At 38.8% G+C, this 25,104-nt stretch overlaps 1 protein-coding gene across 1 annotated transcript in view; it reads right to left on the minus strand.

The window, feature by feature from the left end:
- The window catches only part of cntn4 (contactin 4), a 140,518-nt gene that overhangs the window by 79,798 nt on the left and 35,616 nt on the right, over positions 1–25,104 (minus strand). The window contains exons 3-4 of the mRNA XM_034868476.1: positions 17,117–17,249; positions 10,921–11,096 (exon numbers count right to left, since the gene is read on the minus strand). Coding sequence (XP_034724367.1) covers positions 10,921–11,096; positions 17,117–17,249 — 309 coding nt within the window. The remainder of the gene's footprint in view (positions 1–10,920; positions 11,097–17,116; positions 17,250–25,104) is intronic.

Raw genomic sequence — 25,104 nt, forward strand, 5'->3', positions numbered from 1 at the left:
AATACAGATGTCTATCGCACACTCACATGTATTTTATATTTCTTCAATGCAACTTTTATTTATGTTTGTGAAATAAATAAACATACAAATAAAATATAACATTTCCATGTCCATTTTTGTATTTGTTTGCTCCTATTTATTAAGCTTTTTTGTGCACTAAGTTTATATATTTATAATGCCTGCTTTGGTCAAAGTGCACTCATGATTATGTGTTTAGCAGAAGAATAGACTACAGTGAATTCATATATGGAGCGAGGTGTCTCCAATTTAACCATATATATTCTCCTAATTGGATGAATTAACCTTAATTACCCTTGCTCTATAATAAGCAGCATATTCTCAAGTCACTATGGGCAGCGTTGCGGACACGAGTGCTCCCTTTGTAGACCTGCTCTATGCAAAACTGCAACCAATCCACTTTGAAATTAGATTACTGATTAGTTCAGCTCCAAGTGATCTAAATGTAAAATTATTGGACTCAGTGATTTATGAAGACGACTATAAGGTCAGTTAATATATGTCATATTGGCTGCAGGACAAGCCAATTAAGAAGAACCCTTTAATTATTTATTTTAACATAAATCTCTTCTTAACCCACAAGCATAGTTTAACTAATAGCTAATTGAGACACTAAAGCCCTATTAACAAACCAACTACAAATATTTTTTGTAAAGATTAAGGTTATGAATTGGCTCTTCAGGGTCATTTGATGTTTCTACCTCAGGTATGTAACACCTGGATGAAAGGAAACTTATTTAATGTATATGAAGACATTTTTTAGAGAGGAGAAGGCCGACGACCCTGTTCCATTCATTGATCAAACATGTAGAGAATCTGTAATGTCCAAACATACCTTTTAATCGTCTTCCAATCCCTAGATTTGTTGTGATGTTAGTGGCTAGTATATAAACTGCAATAAGATTTAGTTTAGTTTAGCCAGAAGCTGAAAAGCATCTTGGGCAGCCGGAATGCTCTCCCGGTGAACACACACAGCGGACATTACGGATAAATACACATTTAAAAACAAGTTGTAAAAACACACTTGTTTGAGTCCATGCAAAGCTGAGGTACTTTTCAAGGTCTTGTCATGCCATTCTCCACTCTACTCCACTACATTTCAGCGGACTACATTAATTTGACAGCTTTACTTACTTGTTATTTTACAAATTAACACTTTTGCACACAAAGCAAAGTAGTTTAGGAAATGATGTCTTATACAATTTATAAACTAAACTACCAAACAACTTATAGGCCTACAAGTACAGCGGACGTGCTAAGAAGATTAAACACTTAGTTGACTGGCAGAACTTTTTTGATCGTTTCCAGTACTTTTACTTAAATTGGCTATATGTAACTTTCAGTTTGTGTTGTGTTGTGTTTTTGTTCTTCCACCACTGCCAGTTGCCCACCAACTGCAACAAAAAGTGAGTCACTGTGTCGCTGTGGGCTCCTTAAGGACTGGTTGTGTAGAAAGAGCGTAGGTGTGTGACAATGACGAGCAAACTTTAAGAAATTAAGTGAAAGAAAGTGAGTGAGAGGAAGTGGCAAGACAAGATTCCCCAGCAGGTGAGTACATGGCACCAATTTGAACTGGTTCTCAAATCTAAGATTATTATCACTTTAACAATGGCTGAAATTTGTAAAAAAAAAAACACGTATATATGTATCTTTCTTAAAAGGTCCCATGGCATGAAAATTTCACTTTATGATTTTTTTAAACATAAATATGAGTTCTACACAGCCTGCCTATGGTCCCCCAGTGGTAGAAATGGTGATAGGTGTAAACAGAGCCCTGGGTATCCTGCTCTGCCTTTGAGAAAATTAAAGCTTAGATGGGCCAATCTGGAATTGTGCCCCTTATGAGGTCATAAAGAGCCTGGTTACCTCCCCTTTCTCTGCTTTTCCCACCCAGAAAATTTGGCCCACCCAGGAGAGAGAGATAGCATGGCTTTCAAACGAGCAAGTGGCATTCCCCCAGCCTCCACCTTGCCCCCCCCTTATCCTCCTCAAAACGCTATAGACACAGAAATGGCACATCCTAAGGAAAGCTCATTGTGGGACTGGCTCTAGTGGCTGTAATTCTGCTCTGGATTTCAGGAAAGAGACTTCAGATATGGTATTAGGGGACCACTAAGCCCTTTATGAAAAAACATCCAACAAGCAGCAGGTCATGGGACCTTTTTAGACATAAATGACTCAAGACCTTTATGTTGCATTGAAAGTGAACAGACTGCATATTATTTCCTTGAGTTTGGACTGATGCGTTTGCTTGATAAGCATCACCTGTTTTTCTTTTCTTACCTTTCAAAAATCTGATTACTATCCTTTGCATTTCTATTAGCTATCTGAAAACAGAATATTGATGGAAAGTGTGAAAGCACTCTTGTTGGTTTATTGTTTCTGCACTAAGCAGTTACATAAAACTGTCCAATCTCTCTACATTTTCCATCCTGGTCATGTCCATAATTAGTCATTCAAAGGCTCCAAAGTGAAAAATAAATAGGTTTGCGAATAGGTTTCCGTAATGCCTTCACTACATCTTAGATCTGTTCCTTGTGTTCAGTATCTCAAGTGTAAATTACTTACATACTGTCAAAGTGGGAAAAGAAGTGCAGGATTACACTGCTCATAACACGTAAATTCACTCATTTGATTTATGAATTTGTTTGTCCCTGCTCCTTTCTGGAAAAACAACACGCCATCTCCACATCAGAATAAGTGAGCATCTGAGCGCAGTGCATAGATAGGATGACAAATTCCCTGTCAACAGTCCTTTTTACTCTGCAAATCACTGTCCCTCCAAATTATATTTTCTGGGCTGTGAAAAAGTCGCCCGGCACTGGCAGGGTGGTGACCAACTCATAAAAGTGCATAAAAAGGAAAGACAGAGCAAAGATGTCTGATATGAATTTAAGGTGCTTTCTTGTAGGTTTATGACGTGTGTGGCATTCTATCTTGCCCCCGTGCTAAAATTAGGCCATTCATTTTTTATAGCTAGTCATATTTTACAAATTGCTACTTCTCACTAGCTTTTTAAAGGACCGCTGGCCGTCTGGCTATCTCCCGACTGTCACTCAAATGTAATTAATGTAGCAAGGCTAATTGACTTCCCTGTTGTCAGTTGGCTTGATCTCTGGTTGGTTTTTCTCATCAGAGATCACTGATGGGAGCTTGGAGCTAAAATATCTGCTCTACTTTTTCTTTCACCTCTGCACCTTTAGTTACACGAATTATTTTGGCTGTACATCAGTCCGTTTCCACTCTTGAAAGTCCAAGTAAGAGGCTACAAATATAAAGACACTCTTTTCCTATCCAAACATGACTGGAATTGACAAAATCATTTTTTTTTCCTTGGCAAAACAAAATGGCAATAGAAGCCTTTTTTTGAGTAGCTCCACCACTTACTTTCATCTGAAGGCACGATAGAAGGTTAGATAAAAGCACCCAAGCCTCCCCAAAATACAAGCCTATAGAACAAAGTGAACAAGAGCAAGAGACATCTAAGGTACTGAATGGATTCCCAAAAACAGTCTTTTTGGCATTATTTTTGGCTGAGATCAAAGCTGTTGTGATTCGTGAAGTGGCAATGTGCACTTCACTAAAGCCACTGATTGTCCAAATCCAGATCCATAGACGTTGCCTGGCCCGTGCTGAAAGCATGCTGCAATACTGGTACAATCCAAAACTCACCTCCACCTCCCCAGCCACCCACTTTCAACAGCAGAAAAAGAGCAAAAGAAGCATCGTTGTGAAAGGGGCTCGATGCAATAGCCGAAACCTTCGGATGCATAGCGGACATTGTGGGGGGGTGCTTCACCAAAGGCATGCTTTTTAGAGTGCATACAGCTGGGCACATGTTCACTTTGAGTTCAATAGAAAGCATTAAGGCATACAGTTTGCCTGCAAGGGACATCTCAAATAAAATATCCATTAAAATGTTCACATAAAGGGACAGCAATGAATGTAACTCCTTTCAAATTTCCATTAAAGAAATGTTCTGCTGCTTACATTGAAGCTTCTGTGTCATTATCAAAAGGGAAGCAGCTAACAGTGATTAATAGCCTCAGAACAAGTAAACGTGATGCCCCATCTAGATCCATTAGCATTCATTATTGCAAACCTGGGCTTGCATTACAAACAATGATCCAGATTAGGGGGATGATCACATCCCAGACATATGAGCTTTCCAAATGCCAGCACAACTTATCATACTTCAACAAGCCTGTCCAACCGTGACCATGGATTCATTACAACCTGCGACTCCTTAAGGATGCTCTTTGTCTTCAAGTGGAAGGTGGCTAAACAGCTGAGCCTTATTCACATTTACATCTGTACTTTCACAAAATCTCAGTCTGTCATGAAACAGTTAGGGATAGGGTTAATATTTGTAGGTCTGGATGGTTACAAATCAGGTCCAAAATTAGCACCACCTACTAGTCAAATGCTGTTGAAATATGCACGTGGCTGGTAGGTGTGGGAATAACCAGAGGCCTCATGATATGATATAATCACGATACAATATTATAAGGATTTAACCCATTTTGCTATATTCTGCAATATATTGCACATTATTACCTTTTTTCAACTAAAAATGTTTGCCAATTCCGAATTATGTCCTCAAAGGAGGCCCTTTTTCATCTGTGTATTGACACAGTATTGCCACAGAAAATATCCCCCCATCCCTAGTATCTGGTAGATTTGCTTAATTCACCAGCCAAAAAAACAATGGCGATAGATTGAGTGGCTGGTTAGATTTGAACATTCACGATCCATTTGACTGGTGGACAAAAAAAATAATTTTGGACCTTGGTTTTGTGTCTTGAAAAGAGTTAAACAGTAAATCCTAAGTATGTAATGCCACCTTACAGCAGGTCCTGCTAACAGTGATATCTTGATAGTGTACTGCAGATAAAAACCAAAAGCTTGAGTACACGCATTAGCTATTTACACCTCATTAACTAAGTCAATATACTCACTCCACATTATCACAGCTGAGGGGAGTCTAGAGGATTTATTTGCATTTAAATGAGGTACCGTATTCGTGTTTCCCCTTAAGGCTTTAAAGCCTACTCTGGTGACATCAGGAATTCTTACCCCTATATGCTTAGCAAAATACAGTCTGAGTGTGTCTGACACTGAGGAGAAGCTATATACTGTATGTAAGCTAAGTGAATATGAACCCCCATGCAAAACATGATATGTTTCATGGCAAGCTCCACATCCAAGAACATTTCTCTTGAGAGCTGTCTCTTCTTGACATCCCTGGTCATGTAATTGCGTGGTGGAAACTTCAACACTGAGTAAGCTTGTCATTGCATTCAAAGCACAGCCCTCTCAGCGCGTCCCATGTAAGAGGCCAAAGTTCTAATTCCGATATTGAATATACAGCCTATTCATCAGTATGAATTATGGGTGTACATCTTTTACATAATCACTGATATAGAATCAATAGACATACTAATCAAGGGCAGCGAGTATTGAGTGGAAGCACCCACTGCCCATCAGTTATCCTTGCCTTAGGGGGTAGACAGCCACAACCCTCGCGAGGAGTAGCATCATCCATCAAAAGTTTGTGACATAGAAAGGAATGCTGAAGAATTTTGGAGTGCCGCCAGTTTCAAAGAATAACCTTGAAGGCGTCGTGGAGCATGTAGACTAACAAGTGTTAACCGAGGAATGTCATTTTGCAGGAGAACTGAGTTCCATTGTACACTGTGTTTACGCTTGACTGCAGAATATTTTATTTGTAAGTTCAGGAAGCGGAGCACTTGCACACAGTTTAGAAAATACAAATTCACACTGTGCGGTTTTCAGTTGGGTTTTAGCAAGACTGAATATTAAAGTGAACAGATTAATATTATCCTGTAAAAACAAAACAAAAAAAACCTCTTAATTCAAATGTATCTGGAAATGTATGTTTTAAAGTAGAGGTTATTTCACATCAGGACTTCCTAATGTCTGTCTCTTTGAAAAATTACAGTTATGTGAAAGAATGATCTATAATACACAAACTGTATTAGAAAGATATTAGACATTTAATACAGTTTGTGCAGAGTCTATGAATTATAGATTTGTTGAAACGTTAAAACGTTATCTATTGTAAAAAAGAAAAGAAAATAAATCCTTTTTTATACCTCTATGATTTAAACAAATGGATCCTAAAACATTGAGCAGACCCCCTGGCAGATGACACCAAAAAGGGTTTTAAGAATTTAAAGGAGCAGTGTGAAAGTTTTAGTGGCATTTATTGGCCTGTGCGTAATATGAAAACATGAAAGGCTCTCTCTAGAATGGTTTGTCCACTTTGGGCTACTGTAAAAACATGGCGGTGAAACATGGCCGGCTCTGTAGCCAAGGACCCATGTCACTCCACGATGTAGGTCAAGTCCAGATTTGAGTTGCGCATGCTCAGATGTAAACTGTTTAAGGCATAACGTATCATACTGAAATTTGTGAAATTCATGAAATAATAATTTTTTCTCATTACAAACAATAACAGAAGATGGGAATCATCTCTAAAACGTTGTAGCTATCTATGGGGGATTGATTGCTTGTAGCCAGTAGTGAAGGAACTTCGTTAAGTAGGTCCATTTTTACTGTATTGACCTGACAGAAATCTCTCTTTTGCATCTTGTGGGTGGCTTGTTGCAAAGTGACGCATGCGCAACTCACATCTTCACTCGTTGCAAAGTGACGCATGCGCTGCTCAAATCAGCACTCCACTTACATCGGGGAGTGACAACCCACTCCCCATGTAAAGATTAAGGGCTCGTGCTAAATAAAAACACAGTGATATTTAGTTGGGATAATGCACTATTGAAAAAATAGTTATGCATATTATATTCCCTTTCTGCCAGTTGATTGATTGATTGATTGAGTGATTTCTTTATTTTGAACATGTGAATGAAATAAAACATATTTTCAGTAGTTAAAAACCTCTATTTACACATGCAAAAAGGAGTAGGAAGAAGTTAAAGTTATGTACTCCTACCCCGATAGATCCCCTTAAATCCTTCACACAGATCCTTTAAGTTAAAGTGCTCATATTATGCTCATTTTCAGGTTCATAATTGTATTTGAAGCAGTTGGTGAACAGTGTTTTCTGTTGGAGATGGTAAGTCCCTTTGGAGTGGACTTTGGGCTTTATCCCTTTGTAAACTTATTACATGCACAAAAAAAGATATAACACAATAAAGGAAATGAAAAAAGCCCAAAAGCACAATATAACTATCTTTCTAAAACGTTGTTAATACATTTTAGAAAGATAACTCAGGAGCAAGATTAAGACTACACTGATACCTATTTAATTAAATAAAGAAGGCAGAAATCCCTTACACTCAGATCTAAATGAGTAAATTAGAAGGCAGAGCATGTTCACTGGATGCTCTGCTGAAAACAGGAACTCCTGCTCCCAATTACTCACTATTAGGATTTCATTATCAATTTTAAGACCCATTTTTTATTTCAATATTATGTATTTATTTTTTGTGAGAAACTAGAAGTTTGTTTCAGTTTGGGATCACAAACCCTTTTTATTGGCAGACTTGCACATACATGTGTGAAGAAAATGTTCAAATCCTTTTTAAACGTCTTTGTTGATTTCGCGTAAAAAACAAGTTCTTAACATTGCATGCACAGACAATTTATTATCAAGGCAACAAATGACTATGAAGCCTGGCAGATTTACATCTTAAATTAAATCTGATGATATACTCTGGGTAAACTGGCTAAGCCTTTTAATTTCAAATTCTTTGGGTGCATTACATTCATTTATGTAGAATCAGAGTTACTTAGATATCTGGATTAGCACATGTAGTCTCAAACAAAACATGATTTGATTAATTAAATAGTAGAATAATATTAGCAAATGTTAAGTTTGCCTTCATTTATTGTCAAAAAATCTCAGATATTATTAGGGTTTAGGGTTCCGGTTGTAATGTTTCATGTTTTATCTTAACTCTTGCTCTGTGTTTTGAGTCATTCCTGTTTCCTTGTTATTTATTCTGTTTTTCCTGTACTCATCTTGCAAATATGTTCCGCTTTGTTTACTTCCTGTGTTACTTTGGAGTGTTTGGTTTCATGTGTCTTGGTTTAGCTTTGTATCCTGTTTCAATCTGATTTGTCCCTAATGCTTTTCATCTGTTCTCCCTGCTCATTTACTCCTGTATTTAAAGTTCTCTGTTCTGTTCAGTACTTTTCATGTAACCGTTGTTATGGAGTGTACCTGCTAGTTCTTTTTTTCTACGTTCCCCTTGTGTTGGACCTTTTTGTTGCCAGTGTGGGGTCCAGGAATTATTTTGGTAATTTTTACCTTGTTTGGATTTTTTAAGACTCACGTAAGCCTGGATTGTATTCTGTTTTAACAAATTCTTCACCTGCAACTTCCCTGTTGCATTTTGGGTCCAGAACTTTTGCTTTTTCTGGTTCGTCACTCGAGCCAGTGGTGACAGATGTGTTTACCTCGACAATTTGTTTGGTCATGTCCACTTGGACAGCTGCTAGAGCACAGACAGAGGCATGCAATCAACTGACCACAATCCCTCCCTTTCAATAAAAGTTTCTTTAATTCTCTAATTTCCTTGATGGTCTACTCTCAGATGCTCCCTCCCTACATTGTGCCCAGCCCAGTCTCATGGCAGTTCTTGAAATGGTGACTTTATTTAATCTACTGACTCATGTACAGGGACGCTTCCCGCGTGTTGCAGTTCCTTTCCGAATTCTTCTTCACCTAATCACAACCGTCCCGTTGTTGTAGTGCATCCCCCGCGTGGTGGTCCATCCTGTTGTTGTCATCGGTGTGTGGCGTTTCATTTCCGAGATCAATAGATAAAAATAGCGTGACCATTTCCCAAACTGCCGTGAGACCAGGTTGTTATGCCCCATCCTGTTCCAATAGGAAATATATCAATTACACAGATACGATTTTTAAATCTTGACTTTTGACCTTTTAGGTGTAGCAGATATAGATTTTCATAGTTACAAATAACACTCTCTTTTTGGCTCTGGCAGCAGGCCCAAAGTCTGTCAAAATCTAAACCAAATTTTGTTTAGAACTAATTAAAGTTCACAGTCTTTACTCACGGGGAAAAAGGACTTGCACCAAAAGAGTGCAAAGTTTGTATTTGACTGGTAGTCCGCGCTACAGGAGCGGAATATCTGTGGCTGCCTCCCAGCTGCAGAAAAACTCATGTACTTTGGTTTGCTTAAATTCCTATAAAGGATTACATGAGTCTCTCCACTAATACCAGTTGCCCTTTAAATTAATCATTTGAACCTTCACCATTCAATCATGCTGTAGAGTTAATTAAGCAATACCAAGAGTAATAAAGAAGACAGATGACACTCGGTCATACATGCATGCCCTGACTCTGTGACAACAACTGAAGGCTGGTAAGGTCAGAGCCATACAATGGATGGAACTGTCATTCATAGAGGAAATCCACCAGCAGAATCGGATTGTGGATTGACTTCTCACTTGTCCAGGAGACCAAACAAATGACCTGAGTTATATTAGTGGCCTTGTCCCCGAACGCGACACCTCTGAATCTAATCTGAGCAAGCAATTACTTGTGTGCCATTAATGTCATCATTTATGCCTGTCCGATAACTGGCACATATATGTAGGCACTTATTGACTTCCTCATGCTTCAGGAATATGAACTCCCGAGGCTGTCAGTCACACTCATCAAGATCTGTCAAACAGTCCATCAGCATGACGCCCTCAAATCGATAAAATAAAGTCATTAAAAACATTAATCTGCTAAACTGATTGTGCTCTTTTTGCATGGGATATTGTTTTAAGAAGCCTCTACCAAAGTTGTTATTTAATTTATAAACTAATTGAATACACAAAATAACCACTGTGCAGTGGTAGAAGGTACAATTTTAAGATACTGGTACTTTACATCAATATGTCTTGTTTATGTTATTTTATAACTCCTATTAATTTTAAACCAACAAATTGTACTGTTGATTCAACTAAATTTAGTTGAGAGCTAAAGGTACGGATAAGATTCAATAAATAAATAAATGTAGCACATAAAAAAGGGTGATTCTGCATTATGAATATTTTTACTTTCAATGTTTAAGTATATTTAGCTTTTAATACCTCCGTATTTCTCTTTAAAACTGAACTTATTGGAAACTTGGGAGCAGCATAATATCCTGAAAACACAACATTGGCATATTATTACCATATAGAATTGATGCAGTAAACAAATTAGCAAATAGTTATAATTTACTCATCCTGCATGAATATGGAGCAACATTGAGTCCTATTTCTGCCTACCTTAATATCGGTCATTTTAGCTCTGTTTTGGTCTCCACAAACTCCTGAGGGAAATGTCTCTCTTTTTAGCTGCTAAATGCTCCACTATGTTCACCAGCTAGCCTCTGTGTCTGTCTGCTGTTTGATGCTGACAGGTAGCGTTCAGTGATTTTTTATAGCTTTTTCTCTGAAAATAGCTGCCTGCTGTGGTCATAAACAACGCTATGAGAGCAATGAGAGTGAAGCAAAATAGTGAAGACAGATAAACAATGTGTTGAATGTCACTGTAAAACTCCATAAAGCCAGAGGGAGCTTCAGGGGTTACTTCTCTGTAGGTTTCAGTAGCACTAGTGGCAGTTGTATTATTCAACATAAAGAAGCCTTGCTTTGAGTTTCAATTCACATGGACTTCTTTGTAGCTTTGTGTTTGATCTGCAATGATGACTTAGAGTAAACTCGCTAACACACACAGGGATTTAATAGTTCCCCAAAGAGCTGTTTCCATGTTTGTCATGTTATCAGCATGTTACCCTAAAGTACTACCACTGTGTCTTTTTTTCCACTGCACCACTTTGTCAGTGGAAGCTCAGAAGCCACAAAAGTGTTGACGGAGAGAGACGGGGAGGGGGGGGATTGGGGAGACAAAGACTCACATGCAAAGGTTAGACTGGCCTCTCGGCTGACGATGGTCCCAAAAGAGTTGGAGGCGAGGCACTGATACGTTCCAGCATCTTGGTCCTTGTTCAGATGGCTGATTCTGAGGTTGCCTCCAGAAAGGCTGTAGTGAGATCCAGATTTGGGGCTGATTTCCGTGCCATTCAGTTTCCACCTTAACACAAATAAATGGAGGAAATTAACATGTAAATTAACAAGTTAAACATTGTTCAGTGTAGACTGGGGCAATGGAAGCATTCCAGAGGACAAGAGGAACGTGGCTTGTACATTTGATCGTTTTTTTTAAGAAAATGAAAAGTTGAGAGGGCCCAGAAATCACGCCCTCAGGTTTTGTGTTAATCTAAGCCGCATTGAACAACTGTGGTGCCAAGGACTTGACTCCCTGAGAATAGATAGCATTGCAGGCCATATATCTTGCAAGACCCCAGTCAAACTGCATAAAAATGCTGCCTAATCATTGTGGTGCAACAACTTAAACAAATACCTGCAACTTTGCCTTCACACTTGTGCATTCTAGACTAGTGATCAAAAATGGAAACAGTATGTATAATTCACTTAAAATGCCAACAGTTTCTTCATTTTCTCCACACAGATGCATCTTATTAGAAAAACACAGGTGGGAGGAAAATCTGACTTAAAGCCATAACTTAACAGTGCCCAAAAAAAAGCTCAGATGCTGTTATTTGTTATCAATGATGTATAACCCTCAAATCAAGAAACGGCTATGTGCAGAGAAACACACATGAAAGGAACATTGTGTACCTTATTAGAAAATTGACATTTTAGATTTGATTAGGAGCCAAGGGGATTTGGTGGTCGATTATTTCTTCAAGGAGAAGTTCTAAATTTCCTATTGCTTTAATTTTATAATTTTCTCTAAATGATTTTAGGTTCAAATGGGAAAAACAGTGTATTGTTACATTTGTAAAATAAAGCAGCTTTGATATGAAAAAAAGAGGCTTTGCTAAAGCCCTTTAGTACAGTAGACAGAAGTTGTGCAAAGCTCTTTTTGTGCACTGCACAACAGTAACTCTCCATGTTGTGCCATTTTGGTGCCTCTGAGGCATTAGAGCCTTTTTGAGCAAACAATGACAGTGGTGTCGTGTTATCATTTTGGTTTCTTTTATTTCTTGCTGTATTCAATCTTTTATAGTTTAATATACTCTATATAAGAAACCCATTTGCTTATTTTGTTGCAGAAAATCAACTGTGGCCACTGGAGTCAGTCCAAGATCGTCATATAATACGCAAGTAGGAGCTGATTACATGAAAAACAATGTCAGACTGTGTTGCTTACATGTCTACCCGCACTGAAATGTCCCCAAAACAGCAGCGTATTTGTGGGCTGGGCATTGCAGCACTCACAAAGCGCCTCTACAGACTTTTTTCTTTTAATAGACAAAGTGTGTTGCACAATAGTCTTTCATGGCCCTTCTCCGGTTCAGTCATAAGTAAGTGCATGCTCTCAAGAGCCTTATTACTACACACAATAGAGAAGAGCCTGAGGGCGGTGGTGGCCGCAGTCTCATAGGACTACAGCAGTGATTCATTTGCAGCTGAGGTGGAACAAACAAAAATCAACATAAATATTTTACAGCAAAGCAACACCTTTGACTCAAATAAAAAAATGAGAGTGGTTAGGGTAGAGGGGAGTGACGCTAAAAACATCTGTATCAGGCCGAGATTGTGACTTCCTCTGTCCGATTGAGAATAACAAAAGTTATCCCGTCAAATATGAAAGCAGCATTTTTCACTGCCATAATTGCTCGGAGAGACTCTGCATTGTATCCAAATTGAAAAGGTGTAATTGTGCGGCAGCTTGAAACCAAGATTTTCTCTGACAAGTTTTCAATTTAATGCTTTTATCCTTTCTTTCTAAAACATTAAACTGGATAGCTAATTCAGCCTGGAACATGTGTTGATGTATCTGAGTGAGTAATCATGTCCCATGTTGAAAGGGATAAGACATTTACCCAGTGATAGGAAGATATTGTCAATCCCCTAATGTACTATATTGTGTATTTGTGTGGTAGTTGAACATAGTGGTAGTTAAAGATAATTGCCCATCCAGGGCTTCCAATGTTCTGTGCTGATAAATGAAATGCCATATGACAGCTCTTGTTGCTTTTGGCCAATTAAACAACTTTAAACCCATTAAGTGACAGATAGTCAAATTTTTGTAAAACGCAAGCACATTCTTAACTACAGAAAAATTGAGACCAGTTTGGGAACAATTATAGAAAGCATGAGGGGAACTGCGAGTCCAGTGACTCTCACACGTATCATCCTCCGTGGGAAGTATGGAGCAACAGATTACATTAGAACACATAAACTAGATTATTTAATAATTCCATTAACAATGATTTATGCTGGCAAGCAGGCCACAACAGCAGTTCCATTTGTTAGGCACATGCTTTATGTAATCATGTAACAACACGCCGTGTACACAGTGGCATAATATCACACCATCTGGCTCATAAGGCAGTGCATGTTAAGCCTGGTACTCACAGAAAAAGTACTTTAAAGAAGAACAAAAATATGCCCTAGACCATTAGGTGGGGTGTGGCATACAAACAAAATCTATTCCAGGCACCATTTACTATTTTGCCATAATAGTTCCAAGGGAAAATTTCCCATCTGTATTTTTAACCAGCAGAAATGTGTTTTCGAGGATCTTCTTCACAGGACAACATACGTTTTGTGATCTGAAACACCAGCCATGTTGTCTACAGGCTTGACTCCACCGCAGCTGTTTTTATATAGATCAAACCATTTATATTAACGGTCTATGGATCAAACAGAAGGAAGACTGAGTGACAAGGTATCTTAACACCTCTATGCTATTTGCACTGGGAACCCTGCATATCCAATGGCCTGAAACTATCTGGGTGGCCCAGCAAGGCAGTGACTTCACAGAGTTAAACGCCTCAGGCGATGAGAGACATAATACATCTACGACCAAGTCACCCAGACCTGAGTGAAGAACTTGGCCTCTTTCCCTTCTTTTAGCAGATATTAGGTGGATCACCTGGTTCATCAATTATTGAGAGTTTAAAACATATTGTGAACTGTTCTAAGACTAATAATAAATCTAGTAATTGTATTTTCTTATGTAGTTATTGTACTGTATGTAGAATTTCTTGTGTGGTTGGTTTGAAAACACCTAATGTTTAGTGACGCGTTATTAGCTGTAAATCCTCATTTAGTATTTTTTGATTTACAGATTATGTAAAAAAAAATATTCTGCCTATACACTACAAGTAGGCAGAATCTTTATCACTTATCTAATGAGAGCTGGACACATGACCAGCCTCCAAAGGATGTTGTTCCTTTGCAGAGATATCAAAATAAAAGCACACAACAAAATATATATGAAGAGCACAAAGACATCACAGGTTAACAGCGGTTTAAAAAAATATTTTAGAACTGTTTTGTATTTTTGCAACAATGTTAGCGGTTGTAAGTAGGCTACTCTTTACTGTTCTTTTATTTTAAAGTCTTCACGTTGGAGGTAGTGATGGCCAAATGAAGCTTCGTGAACCAGTGTCTTTAGTTTCTGAGCCCAGTAGATGGCACTCTTGGTTTTAAGATAAAAAGGTGCATCGCCATTCAGTGTGTTCTATTGAACGCCATCAATGAGCTCTGGAAATAAAGACACTGGTTCCCGAAGCTTCATTTGGCCATCACTACTGCGCGACTACGTTCCCAGCTATAACCTTACAGCCTAATATTGACCGCCCACACACACGCACACACATTCACAACTAACTTACTAACTTAACTCGTTGTCACACACATGCTCTCTGAATCTTTTTCTCTCCCTCTCTACCCCTCTTACATTATTAACACACACTGAGTTTGTCTTCAAAGGAGCTGAATACTTGTAGTATAGCCTAACAAATGTTAGTTGAAAAAAACATTCCCAGATGCTTAGACCCGGCGGGCGCCCAGCAGTGGTACATCAAATAAGATAGCAGTATCGTTTGACCAGAAGCTCAACATTTCCTTACTGACCACTGGAACAGGTCACCAGTTCTCAATACCCATCCCTATGTGCAGTTAATGAACTTTGAACATGATTTTGCTGTTGTCCTCTTGTTGAAACACAAGGCTGCAGCTGCTCTGACAGGACCACGATGCAACCTTGACAGGAGACTAAGTATTAAATGTACCAATCTTTCCAAATCTCACCCCAGCAATTTCAGTGAACAAACATGATGGATTTAAGCTTTTACTTGCCAAAGATGCTGAAAAACAACACTCTTTCAATAGAGTAATGATCCATGTAAGGGGGAAATAAAGAGAAAAAAAAAAAAAGCTGCTCTTTGAACTTTGCAGCAGAAAACGATGTATGAGCTGGCTGTACGCAAAGCGTCGGCTACAGATAGACTAGACGTTTCCAGCAGTGGGTTGAAAGGGAAAATCCCCCACAAAATAGATTTTATATAACACATTCCTATGATACTGATCAGCTCAAGCTTGACTTGCAAGGATGAACAAGTCTTTTCTAAAGCTAGAAACAACAGAGCCAAGACTTGACAAATCCTTAAAAATTCCATTCAGGATGAATAGGGGTCTAAGCACACATCGACAACGCCCAGCACGATATTACAGGGTACAAACATTTTCTCCGCTATATTACTGTTAAGAGCACAATGAAGTAAAGCACATTTCAAACTACAAGCTCCAAAAACTTTTTGAGTCCTTGAAGTCCTCATCAGTGGGGCAGGCTTTGTCAGATAAGAAACTTTCTGCTTTTCCAGTTTTAGAACAAAGTGTTGTTTAAAGTGTATGGATTAAACTGGGAGATTTACTCTGGCCAGCTCCCTTTTTTCTTGTTAGCTTCCTCCTTCAACATGTTTTTCGGTCTTCTTTGCAACTGCCATGATATCCGTTGCGGCCCTTTGGGGCCTAAAAACCTCCATCTCGCACTGGTCCAGGTATCCTATGCTAGGTTTTAGACACCAACATTTCCCGGGTGCTCAACGCTCGCTGAACCAGTCCCGGCAGCACGGCTCACACTGAGCTAACTGGCTGATGGCCTGAATTGAGCAACCAGTAAAGGTTTCTGTCCATCAGGAAACTCCGTACATCAACGACAGTGGAGGCAGAGCAGCTACAGGGCATCAGAGGGAAAACCAAAAAACATTTTCTCTGTGAAATATCATCCAGTTTTACCAAAATCAGTGGTATTGCCATAAAGCTTACACGTGGGAATGAAAGAGGCACAATTCTCAATGTAGCATCAAATGATTTTAAAGCTTGTATTTTAAGATAATAATAATGATATTGCAATGTTGCTTTAAGTTAGAACTCGCTTTACTTTGAAAAGTTACAAGTATTGACTCCCTATACTTACCTACTTCCCTAAACGCATCAGTTCAGTTGTAAGAAATCAGAGTAGTATTACTTCTACATAAGAAAAGCATTTCTTCTATTACTGCACTCAGGTGCTATGGAAGGCCAGGGGTTGATGTATGTAGATAAGTCTTTGCCCACACAAGGGGATTAATCAGAATTTCAGTATAAAGCATCACTTATTGGTTAAATTGGAAATAACATGAACATGCTTCACTTATATTGGTATACTCAGCCAACAGGAGAAGAGGGATTGTTTAGGACAAGATTGAGACATTTGCCAGTGATAGGTTGTCTAAAAATGAAGGTTGTTGACATTGTCAGCCGTGTAAAAGCAAGCTGCATTGATGGGGAGGAACAATGTGCGGAGGGCGACAGATGACAACCTGCAGTCACACTCATCGTAGTCTACATCCACAACTCTCCACGGATTAGTATGATTGCTGCTAAAAACATTATTGTTACCTTCTGCTTTCTTTGTGTTTTAAACTCCAGCCGATTTATGAGGACTATGGTTAACTGCTCCTCAGACAGACTATCTGTCCAATCTGAGTATTCTGAGGCACAACTAAAACAATCTTTAAACCTACTGTAATGTACTGTTCCACCAAAACAAGTTCCGTCCCGAGGCTACTTTGCTGCGGCACCGGGGCTCCATCCGGCACTTAGCACCGCCCAAGATGATTGGGATTGATTTAAAGAAATGCCGATAAAGTAGAGCATGTTTCTCTCCCACCCCGGAATGCTATGTGTACTAGCCAGGCCCTCCTCCACAGCACTGTTAAGGAAGGTCTGGCAATGCGAGACTACACTCACCGATACATGGGTGGTGGGCTTCCCTGGGCTTCACAGCTGAACACCACCTCCCTGTTCTTCTCCACGGTCTCCACAGGATAGACGATGCTGCCAGGCTGCTTGGTGAAGACAGGACTCTGCAGGACACTGCTCACTGTAGGACAACAGGAAATACAATATAGCTGACTTTAAACGTATACAGTTTCTAAAAAAGAAAAAAGAAGAAGAAGAAGACAATTTGGCGGTGGCAGAAACAGGTCGATGCTGCTTTAAATGTTTAAGCAGACAAAACATATCCATTTGAAATGCCTGTCACTACACCACAGCCCTGAGAAGAATGATTTGAAGTGAGACGTGTCTTCAACAGCTATTTAGGTGGTAATAGGATATAGAGCCTGATTTGTGGTTAACAATTGTCTAGAAAAAATACCCTCATTCAATGTCAACCTGCTTTTATTTGTTCATTTATTTATTTATTCATTTGCCCAGGGATGTTAGGATAATGTGTCCATGCAGAGGTGTAGTCAGTTGGTTTCATGTGGTTAGAGCTCTTTGTTGTAAATGACACAACCGAAGTCTCAGTTACTCCATTAAAGCACCGTTAACACAGTGTGCTTCTTGTGCATGGCTATGGAAAGTGATGATGGCGCTTTAAAGTGCCCATATTATGCACATTTCTTAGGTTGATAATTGTATTTAGAGGTTAGGGTCATGTGGTTTAATTTTCAGCAAACACCATATTTTGTTGTACTCCACATTGCTGCAGCTCCTCTTTTCACCCTGTGTGTTGAGCTCTCTGTTTGAGCTACAGAGTGAGGCATCTCATTTCTGTTCCATCTTTCCATCTTGCAGAGTGTGAGGGCATGCCACACTAGCAGCTAACATAACTAAGTTAATTATAACGTGTGTGACAACTCATGCCGGTCATCTGTCCTCTGTGACTGGGACACCATAGAGTGTTTTGTGCTCATCTTTACAGCCAACAACAGAACACTTTTCGTGTTGCTTTGACATAGTGTCTCCTGAACCGGTGATTCCAAATCAAAGTTACTGCTGTACCTGGTGGGTGGAGACATGGACACTGTATGTATGCTCTAATGGGAGGGGGTGGTGGGTGGGAATATTTAAATGTTTCCACCTCACTCAAAGACTGAAAGATAAATTCAGGAACCCGTATCTCACTCAAAACAGCATGGATGTTTTCTTCCAAGTTTGAATGCGTGTGGAGGCACCAGAGACACAAAAAACACCCCAAATCCCAGAAAAAAATGATTTGTTTTTCATAATATGGGGACTTTAAAGATAACAAAAATGAATGACTTAATCACTACTTTGACTTCGTCATAGCTTGATTGTTCTCATTCTTTAAATTCGGGGGGTCCAGAATCAGCCAGATTTACTGCCATTTGATTTTAGTCTGTTATATTTATGTATATTAATTAGCCTTTTTGGATTGACAGTTGAATATCTACTGAGTATCCAAACAGTTGAGTATCCAGTTGAAAGTAAACAGAGCTCTTGGATTTTGCTTTGCCAATCTGAAATCTAGATAAACAAAAGACAAAAGTAGAAGAAGACAAAGAACAAAAAGTACTAACCAAAATAATTTCATGCTTCCCTTCACAGTGAGTGGCCATTCGTGTGTGAAACCGATAGCACAGTACTTTGGGGAGCTTTATACGGGATTTCAAAACATAAAAAAAAAATGAACTAAAATTTTATTTGCTCTGGGGTTGTCAGTGGTGAACACTTAATGTGCTCCTCCTCTCTATTGGTGGTGGTTGGGGTGAGTAATTTGTGTAAATGTGTGAGAGGTAAGATTAATTGTGTAAGTGGGAAGATTAATAAATGGTGACAAAGAAAAAAAAAAAGGAAAAATAATTGTTCTGAGATAATAAAAGAAGAATGGTATACAAGGGTCACGTAAAGTGACTGTGGGGAATATAATTGTGTACCATGTATGTTTTAGCAGTTACAGTGAAATAAGATTAGATTCCACATGGTAAGTAATGAGATGAAGAAAAAAAACAAAACACAGTTCAGCATTTCAGTACAAATAGCAACACTAAAGTGCAGAAATGAGAACATCAGTCAACATTTAGTGACAAGGGTTACAGATTGGGTCTCACTCACAGCCTTTATACCCACAACACTTCTGGGATAGGTCCGTTGCCGCCAGATGTCACACTTTACGGCTGGATGTCGGTTACCTTTTGCTTTCTTTGGGTTGGAATTTTAAACTCCGGCCGATTTCTGAGGACTATTGTTAACAGCTCCTCAGATCTCTGGGCACAAAAATGGGCGCAGGTGTATTTGCTATATAAACAACTTTGGGGCTTGACAGGAAATTGACAACTGCGTCAGTCTTGAACTAGCAAAGACACTTGCGTAACTTTGTCCTGTGCCAGGAGCAAGATAGGACCCTAGGTCTAAATCTACACTAGAACATGACAAGGTCTCACTACATGTATGCTATGAGCCCTAGAGCCTTCAACAGTACAGCTGAATCATAGTCTGTGAACACAAAAGTGCGGGACTAAAGGCTGGATGATCTCATTAATATGTTATCAGGAAGTAAAGTCTTTCTTTGCCCTTCTCTTTCTTATTGAGTTTCCATGTCCAAGCAGGATATGGCTTCATGAAGCCTTTTTTGACCAGGAAGTTCCCTGCTAATTCAATCTGAGCTGTGACACGAGGACAACGGTCAGAATTGGACAGCTGTATTTGTGACATTTATTTAGTGTTCCTCGGGAAAATAAAATAAAAGCTGCAGAGCTCCACAGTCGGTATTATAGATGATTCATTTAATCCATTTTGAGAACCTCTCCTCATTTATTATTGAACCGGACACATTTTAAGTGTCCATGTGTTTACTGGGGGAACAGAAATGACTATAAATTAAGTCACAACAGATGGACTACATTATTACATGGCTGATGTATCAAATAAATGAGCTGCTCATTTAATCAATTATTTACTTTAGTTCATAATTTTTAAGTCAAGACTGGATTTACATGACTACCCTTTAATAACAATAATAATACTAATAATAGAAGTACTATCTCCGCCAAAACTACCGCTTGGTGCTCCGTACCTGGCTCACAGTCACCTATTCTCGGGTAACTGAACAACCAACTATCACTGCTGACCTGACAGAGAATCGTTCGGATCCCCATTGCCAGTGTCGCTGAGCTATGCAGCGGCGAAACACATCTACTAACTGCCTCTGATACGACAAGCTGTGACGGAGGTTGATTCTGAATTCTTCTTTATCATCTCTATCAGGTCAAACTTTGTAAGCTAAATACTAATATTGGACAATTCTGTAAAACCTTATATTGCTTTTAAATACAATCAGTGATAGAACAAAGGTCTTTTTCTACACAATGGCGATCACAACCAGTAATTTTGTCTTCAAACTACAGAAACCTTTAAGCAACAGGAGGCTTCCGCATTGTGTTGTGAAAGCAGTGACAGATCTGTGCAGAGCTGTATAGCACAGGGTATTGCATAATTCAAAGAACTGCTCAATAGGCAATCTACTTCAAGAAAATATCTCCAGAGCATGCGTCCAATCTCCAGGAGCATTCAAAAACATTATGCTAAATCTACAGCAGTATGGGGGTAAGCTATTCTTATTTTATGCAAAACTAAACACTTTTAAAAGGTACCACCTCTGAAATCTGCATAAATCTTGAGGGTGATATAATAACAAGCTTCTAAAGACACCCGTAGATTCAGTCATTGATGCTGTCAGAGCTTGGCAGAATTTATTTTTTTTCCACACAAAAGATTCTGTATTTAAATTGTAATCATTGTGACTACAACTCTCATAGCGAGCTGCTTAGTTTTGCTTAGAAATTCATTTTAGCCATTACCAACATCCCTCCAAAAGAGGATTTAAGACTATACAGCAACATTATTGCTGCTTATCTTTTCTACTCGTATTCATTTCTTGCATGTGTTAGTTGATTCCCAATCATTCAGTAGTACAGTAATTACTTAGCTCGTTCGAGGACACAGCTAATCCTTTTTGTCTTTTCAATATTTTGGTGACAAACAGCCCACTATGCCTGCTGTAACCTCATCAATTCTTGGTAAAACAAAAAAAAAGAATTGACTGTGTGTTCATTGCCAACATGCAACAGTGCACCATTCGTAGCAAATGACAATACTGATTGTCTCACAATAGCCGGCATCGTCCTATTCTGTACTGCAATCATAGCAAGTCAAGGACTTTCAAACATAAATGTGCTTAAAAAAAAACTTGTGGTGTTTCCACTATCAGCAAGACAAAAAAAAAGGTAGAAAATAGCAGAGAATATGTTTAAGTTATCTGAACTTCCTCACTAAAATACAGAAGAGGTTGAATTGGAGATTGAGGGGCCAACAACAAACAAACAACAGCTGTAAAAAAAGAAACTAATGTCCCCAATAGGCTTCAATGAACCCATTAATCCACACCTGTCAGAATAAAAAACAATGCTCTGTGTCAGTTGATAAAGTGACAGAAATGCTATATTACTCAATTTTATATTCAGTGAAGATTAATATCTTTATTTCTCATGAATCACAAGAGCTATATTCAGTGTGACGTGCTGTGAAAATGTCTGTGAAATCATCTCCACAGATATGGCCGGTCCTTTGTACTGTGGTCTTTTGCCAAATATAATAAATCATGTGCTAAATAAACATAGTATATCTTTTTATGGGTGCAGTTTCGATTATAAAGGCATACAGTATTTATCTTAATCCAGTCAGCATGCAGGCGTTATGCTCCCTTTTTTACCGTGCAATTTTTCAAGGCATAACAAGGTGTAGGGTTTTAACGCAGACCTACTATCTGGATCTATTTGTTTATTTAAAAAACAACAACAGTGGATCGGAAATGGGCGTGGCTTACTAGAGCTGGGCAGAAATCTTCTAAACGGCATGTTTATTTTATGTGTTGTTGGAGTATACAAAATAGAAGAATTTTCAGCCAGGGCTGTAGTACTCGAGTCCGGTCTTGGATTTGAGTCCGGACTCGAGACCATTCTTCTATGGTCTTGGACTTGTCTCAGACTCGCTAGTATTTGGACTTGGACTTGTCTTGGTCTCTGACACTGGTCTTACCAAATATGGCTTTTGCTCTTGACCGAGTCCAGGTGTCTTTATTATGTTGATATTACTGGCGGGAAAGTGAAACCCAAAAGTACTGTCTGGATACTGTCATGTATCAGACCTTTTTTCTGTCCTGGACTCGGTCTTGACTCGGACTCAAACCTTTTTGGACTCGGTCTTGTCTTGGACTCGAACCAAGTCAAGACCAAGTCAAGACTAGATCTTGACTTGGACTCGACTAGTCCTGGTCTTGCACTTGTCTTGGACTCGACAAAGGTGGTCTTGACTGCATCCCTGGTTTCAACCATATGTCTACATTAATTATATGACTGCATTTTGAATTTGAACCCAATACTTTTAAGAAATAAACACACTGTACATAACAAAAAACTAATTATAAATTATAAAAAAGCTATTGAATAAAGGGGTTTATAATAATTCATCAAGCCACAATTAAATCCTTGTGGGAAGATGAAATACAACTGGTTTGAAGATTCCACTTTGCTGAAATTGTTGAATTTGCATTTAGTTGACGAACAGCGAGCTGTCTCAACAGCACTGACCTTTGGAAGGTAGCTATTGGAGCTTATTGGCCGTGTTGCACCACTCACTGTTATTTAATCACCTCTGTTGGAGTAAACTGCTCAATGAGAAATCGTTTGTAGACAGCTATGAGACAGGAGTCAATGGTGTAAATGATTATTTGTGAACAAACACAGCTAGGAACGTCCCTCTTATCCATCTGGGAAGAAGCTGTTTGGCATGTCCTTACATAGTGGAGCCTTGCTGAACAGAACAGAAGTAGGTCACCATTAAAATCCAAACCCTATGTTTCTCTAAAACCCAGGAACCTTTACCAGGCGTCCCAGTAGGCCTCATACACCTGCGACTGGCTGTTTCTCTTCTCAGTGTTACAACCCGATTCATCTGCATGCGACTCAGCCCAAAGCACCAGGTTAGTGCCGCAGGGAAAAGCCCCCAATTATAAACCTAAAACGGGATGCAAAATATGTACAAATGTAGGAAAAGTATTTCATCTTTATAGTCCTTACTTTTCTCTGACAGTCTGAGGATTCTTTCTTTCATCTGAATGTATTATAGTTGACTACTTATTTTGGTACTTAAAAGATTTACGGGATGCTATTCATTCTAAGATCAGAGACCTTTTTTATAGAGCACTTCTTTTAAATTCTGTGCCCTTTCACTGACATATTTGCCTTCTCAAATATTTCACTATAATATTAGGTATCATTAAATCTCAACATGAGGTAAGGTTTATAACAAGAAATGTTCCAGAAGTTTCATTCACTCAAAACACACACACACAGACACACACAGACAGACACAGACACAGACACACACACACACGGACACACACAGACAAAAACACATACAGACAAAGACACATCCACAGCCACTTACACACACAAACACACACACACACACACATATAGGTTCACAGCTAGCTGCTAACTTAACACAGCGTCACACATGCTCTCTACCCCTCTTACATTGTACACACACACTGAGTTATTCTTCAAAGGAGCTGGATACTTGTAGTATAGCCTAACAAACGTTAGCTGAAAAAAAACATTCCCAGATGCTTAGACCCGGCGGGCGCCCAGCAGTGGTACATAAAATAAGATAGCAGCATCGTTTTACCAGAAGCTCAACATTTTTGGTACTGACCACTCTGGAACAGGTATCAGTTTATCACCGGTTCTCAGTGCCCATCCCTAATGAACTTTAAACATGATTTTGCTGTTGTCCTCTAGTTGAAACACACATTTAGAAGGCTGTAGCCGCTCTAAAAGGACCACACTGCAACCTTGACAAGAGAGCTGATTAGGTCATCCTCTAAACTGGCTCAATCCCACGTATTAAATGTACAAAGCTTTCAACTCTCACCCCAGCAATTTCACTGAGCAAACATGATGGATTTAAGCTTTTACTTGCCAGAGATGCTGCAAAATAACACTCTTTCAATAGAGTAATGATCCATGTAAGGTGGAAATAAAGAGGGAAGAAAAACAGCTGCTCTTTGAACTTTGCAGCAGAAAACGATGTATGAGCTGGGTGCACGAAAAGCGTCGGCTACAGATAGACTAGACGTTTCCAGCAGTGGGTTGAAAGGGAAAATCCCCCACAAAATAGATTTGATATAACACATTCCTATGATCCTGATCAGCTCGGACTTGACTTGCAAGGATGGAAATTTCAATTTATTTTTTATTCTTGCTGTGATTTGGTTCATATGTGACATATGTGACATACTGCAGAATCATTACTGTATTGCTATGAACATAAATGGCCAGGAAATACATAGACAGATTAACAACTATGACATCAGTTAGCAAAATTGAATCAGACGACCTGGTTGAACTCCAGAAATGGATTGTGTATTTGATTGTGAACAGAAGGTATTGACCAAAGAGCTTGAATGAAATCATATAATTAGGGTTTGATGTGTATGCTCCAGAATTTGTCAGCTGTTAACAAAGAAATTATATACAGAAATTATAGAATCTTAAGGAAAATTAATTTAATTAATACGAGTTTAGGAAAATGTATTATCAGAAAAATCTATGTTGATCAACAGGCTACAAACAAAAACTACTGAGTCAAATATCAAACAACTAAGGCAACTACCACATTAACAATTAAAAATCATCAAAAGTAAATATTTTCACTGTCTTTGAGAAAGTTGATCTCCCTTGAGCACCTTCTTAAAGGAAGTATTAGTACACTTTACAAATGTCCCTTTTGTTGTCCTCGGGTCATATTTGACTAAAAAAAGTGTTAAAAAATTGTTTTTAAATGCATCAAAAAAATGGAAAAAGGGCCAAAAATGTTGGAAAAAGACAAAAATAGATAATTTTCAAGTTAGACCCGGAAGGTTCATGGTC

The sequence above is a fragment of the Etheostoma cragini genome, chromosome 4 (genome assembly GCF_013103735.1).
Source record: "Etheostoma cragini isolate CJK2018 chromosome 4, CSU_Ecrag_1.0, whole genome shotgun sequence".
Taxonomy (NCBI): Eukaryota; Metazoa; Chordata; class Actinopteri; order Perciformes; family Percidae; genus Etheostoma; species Etheostoma cragini.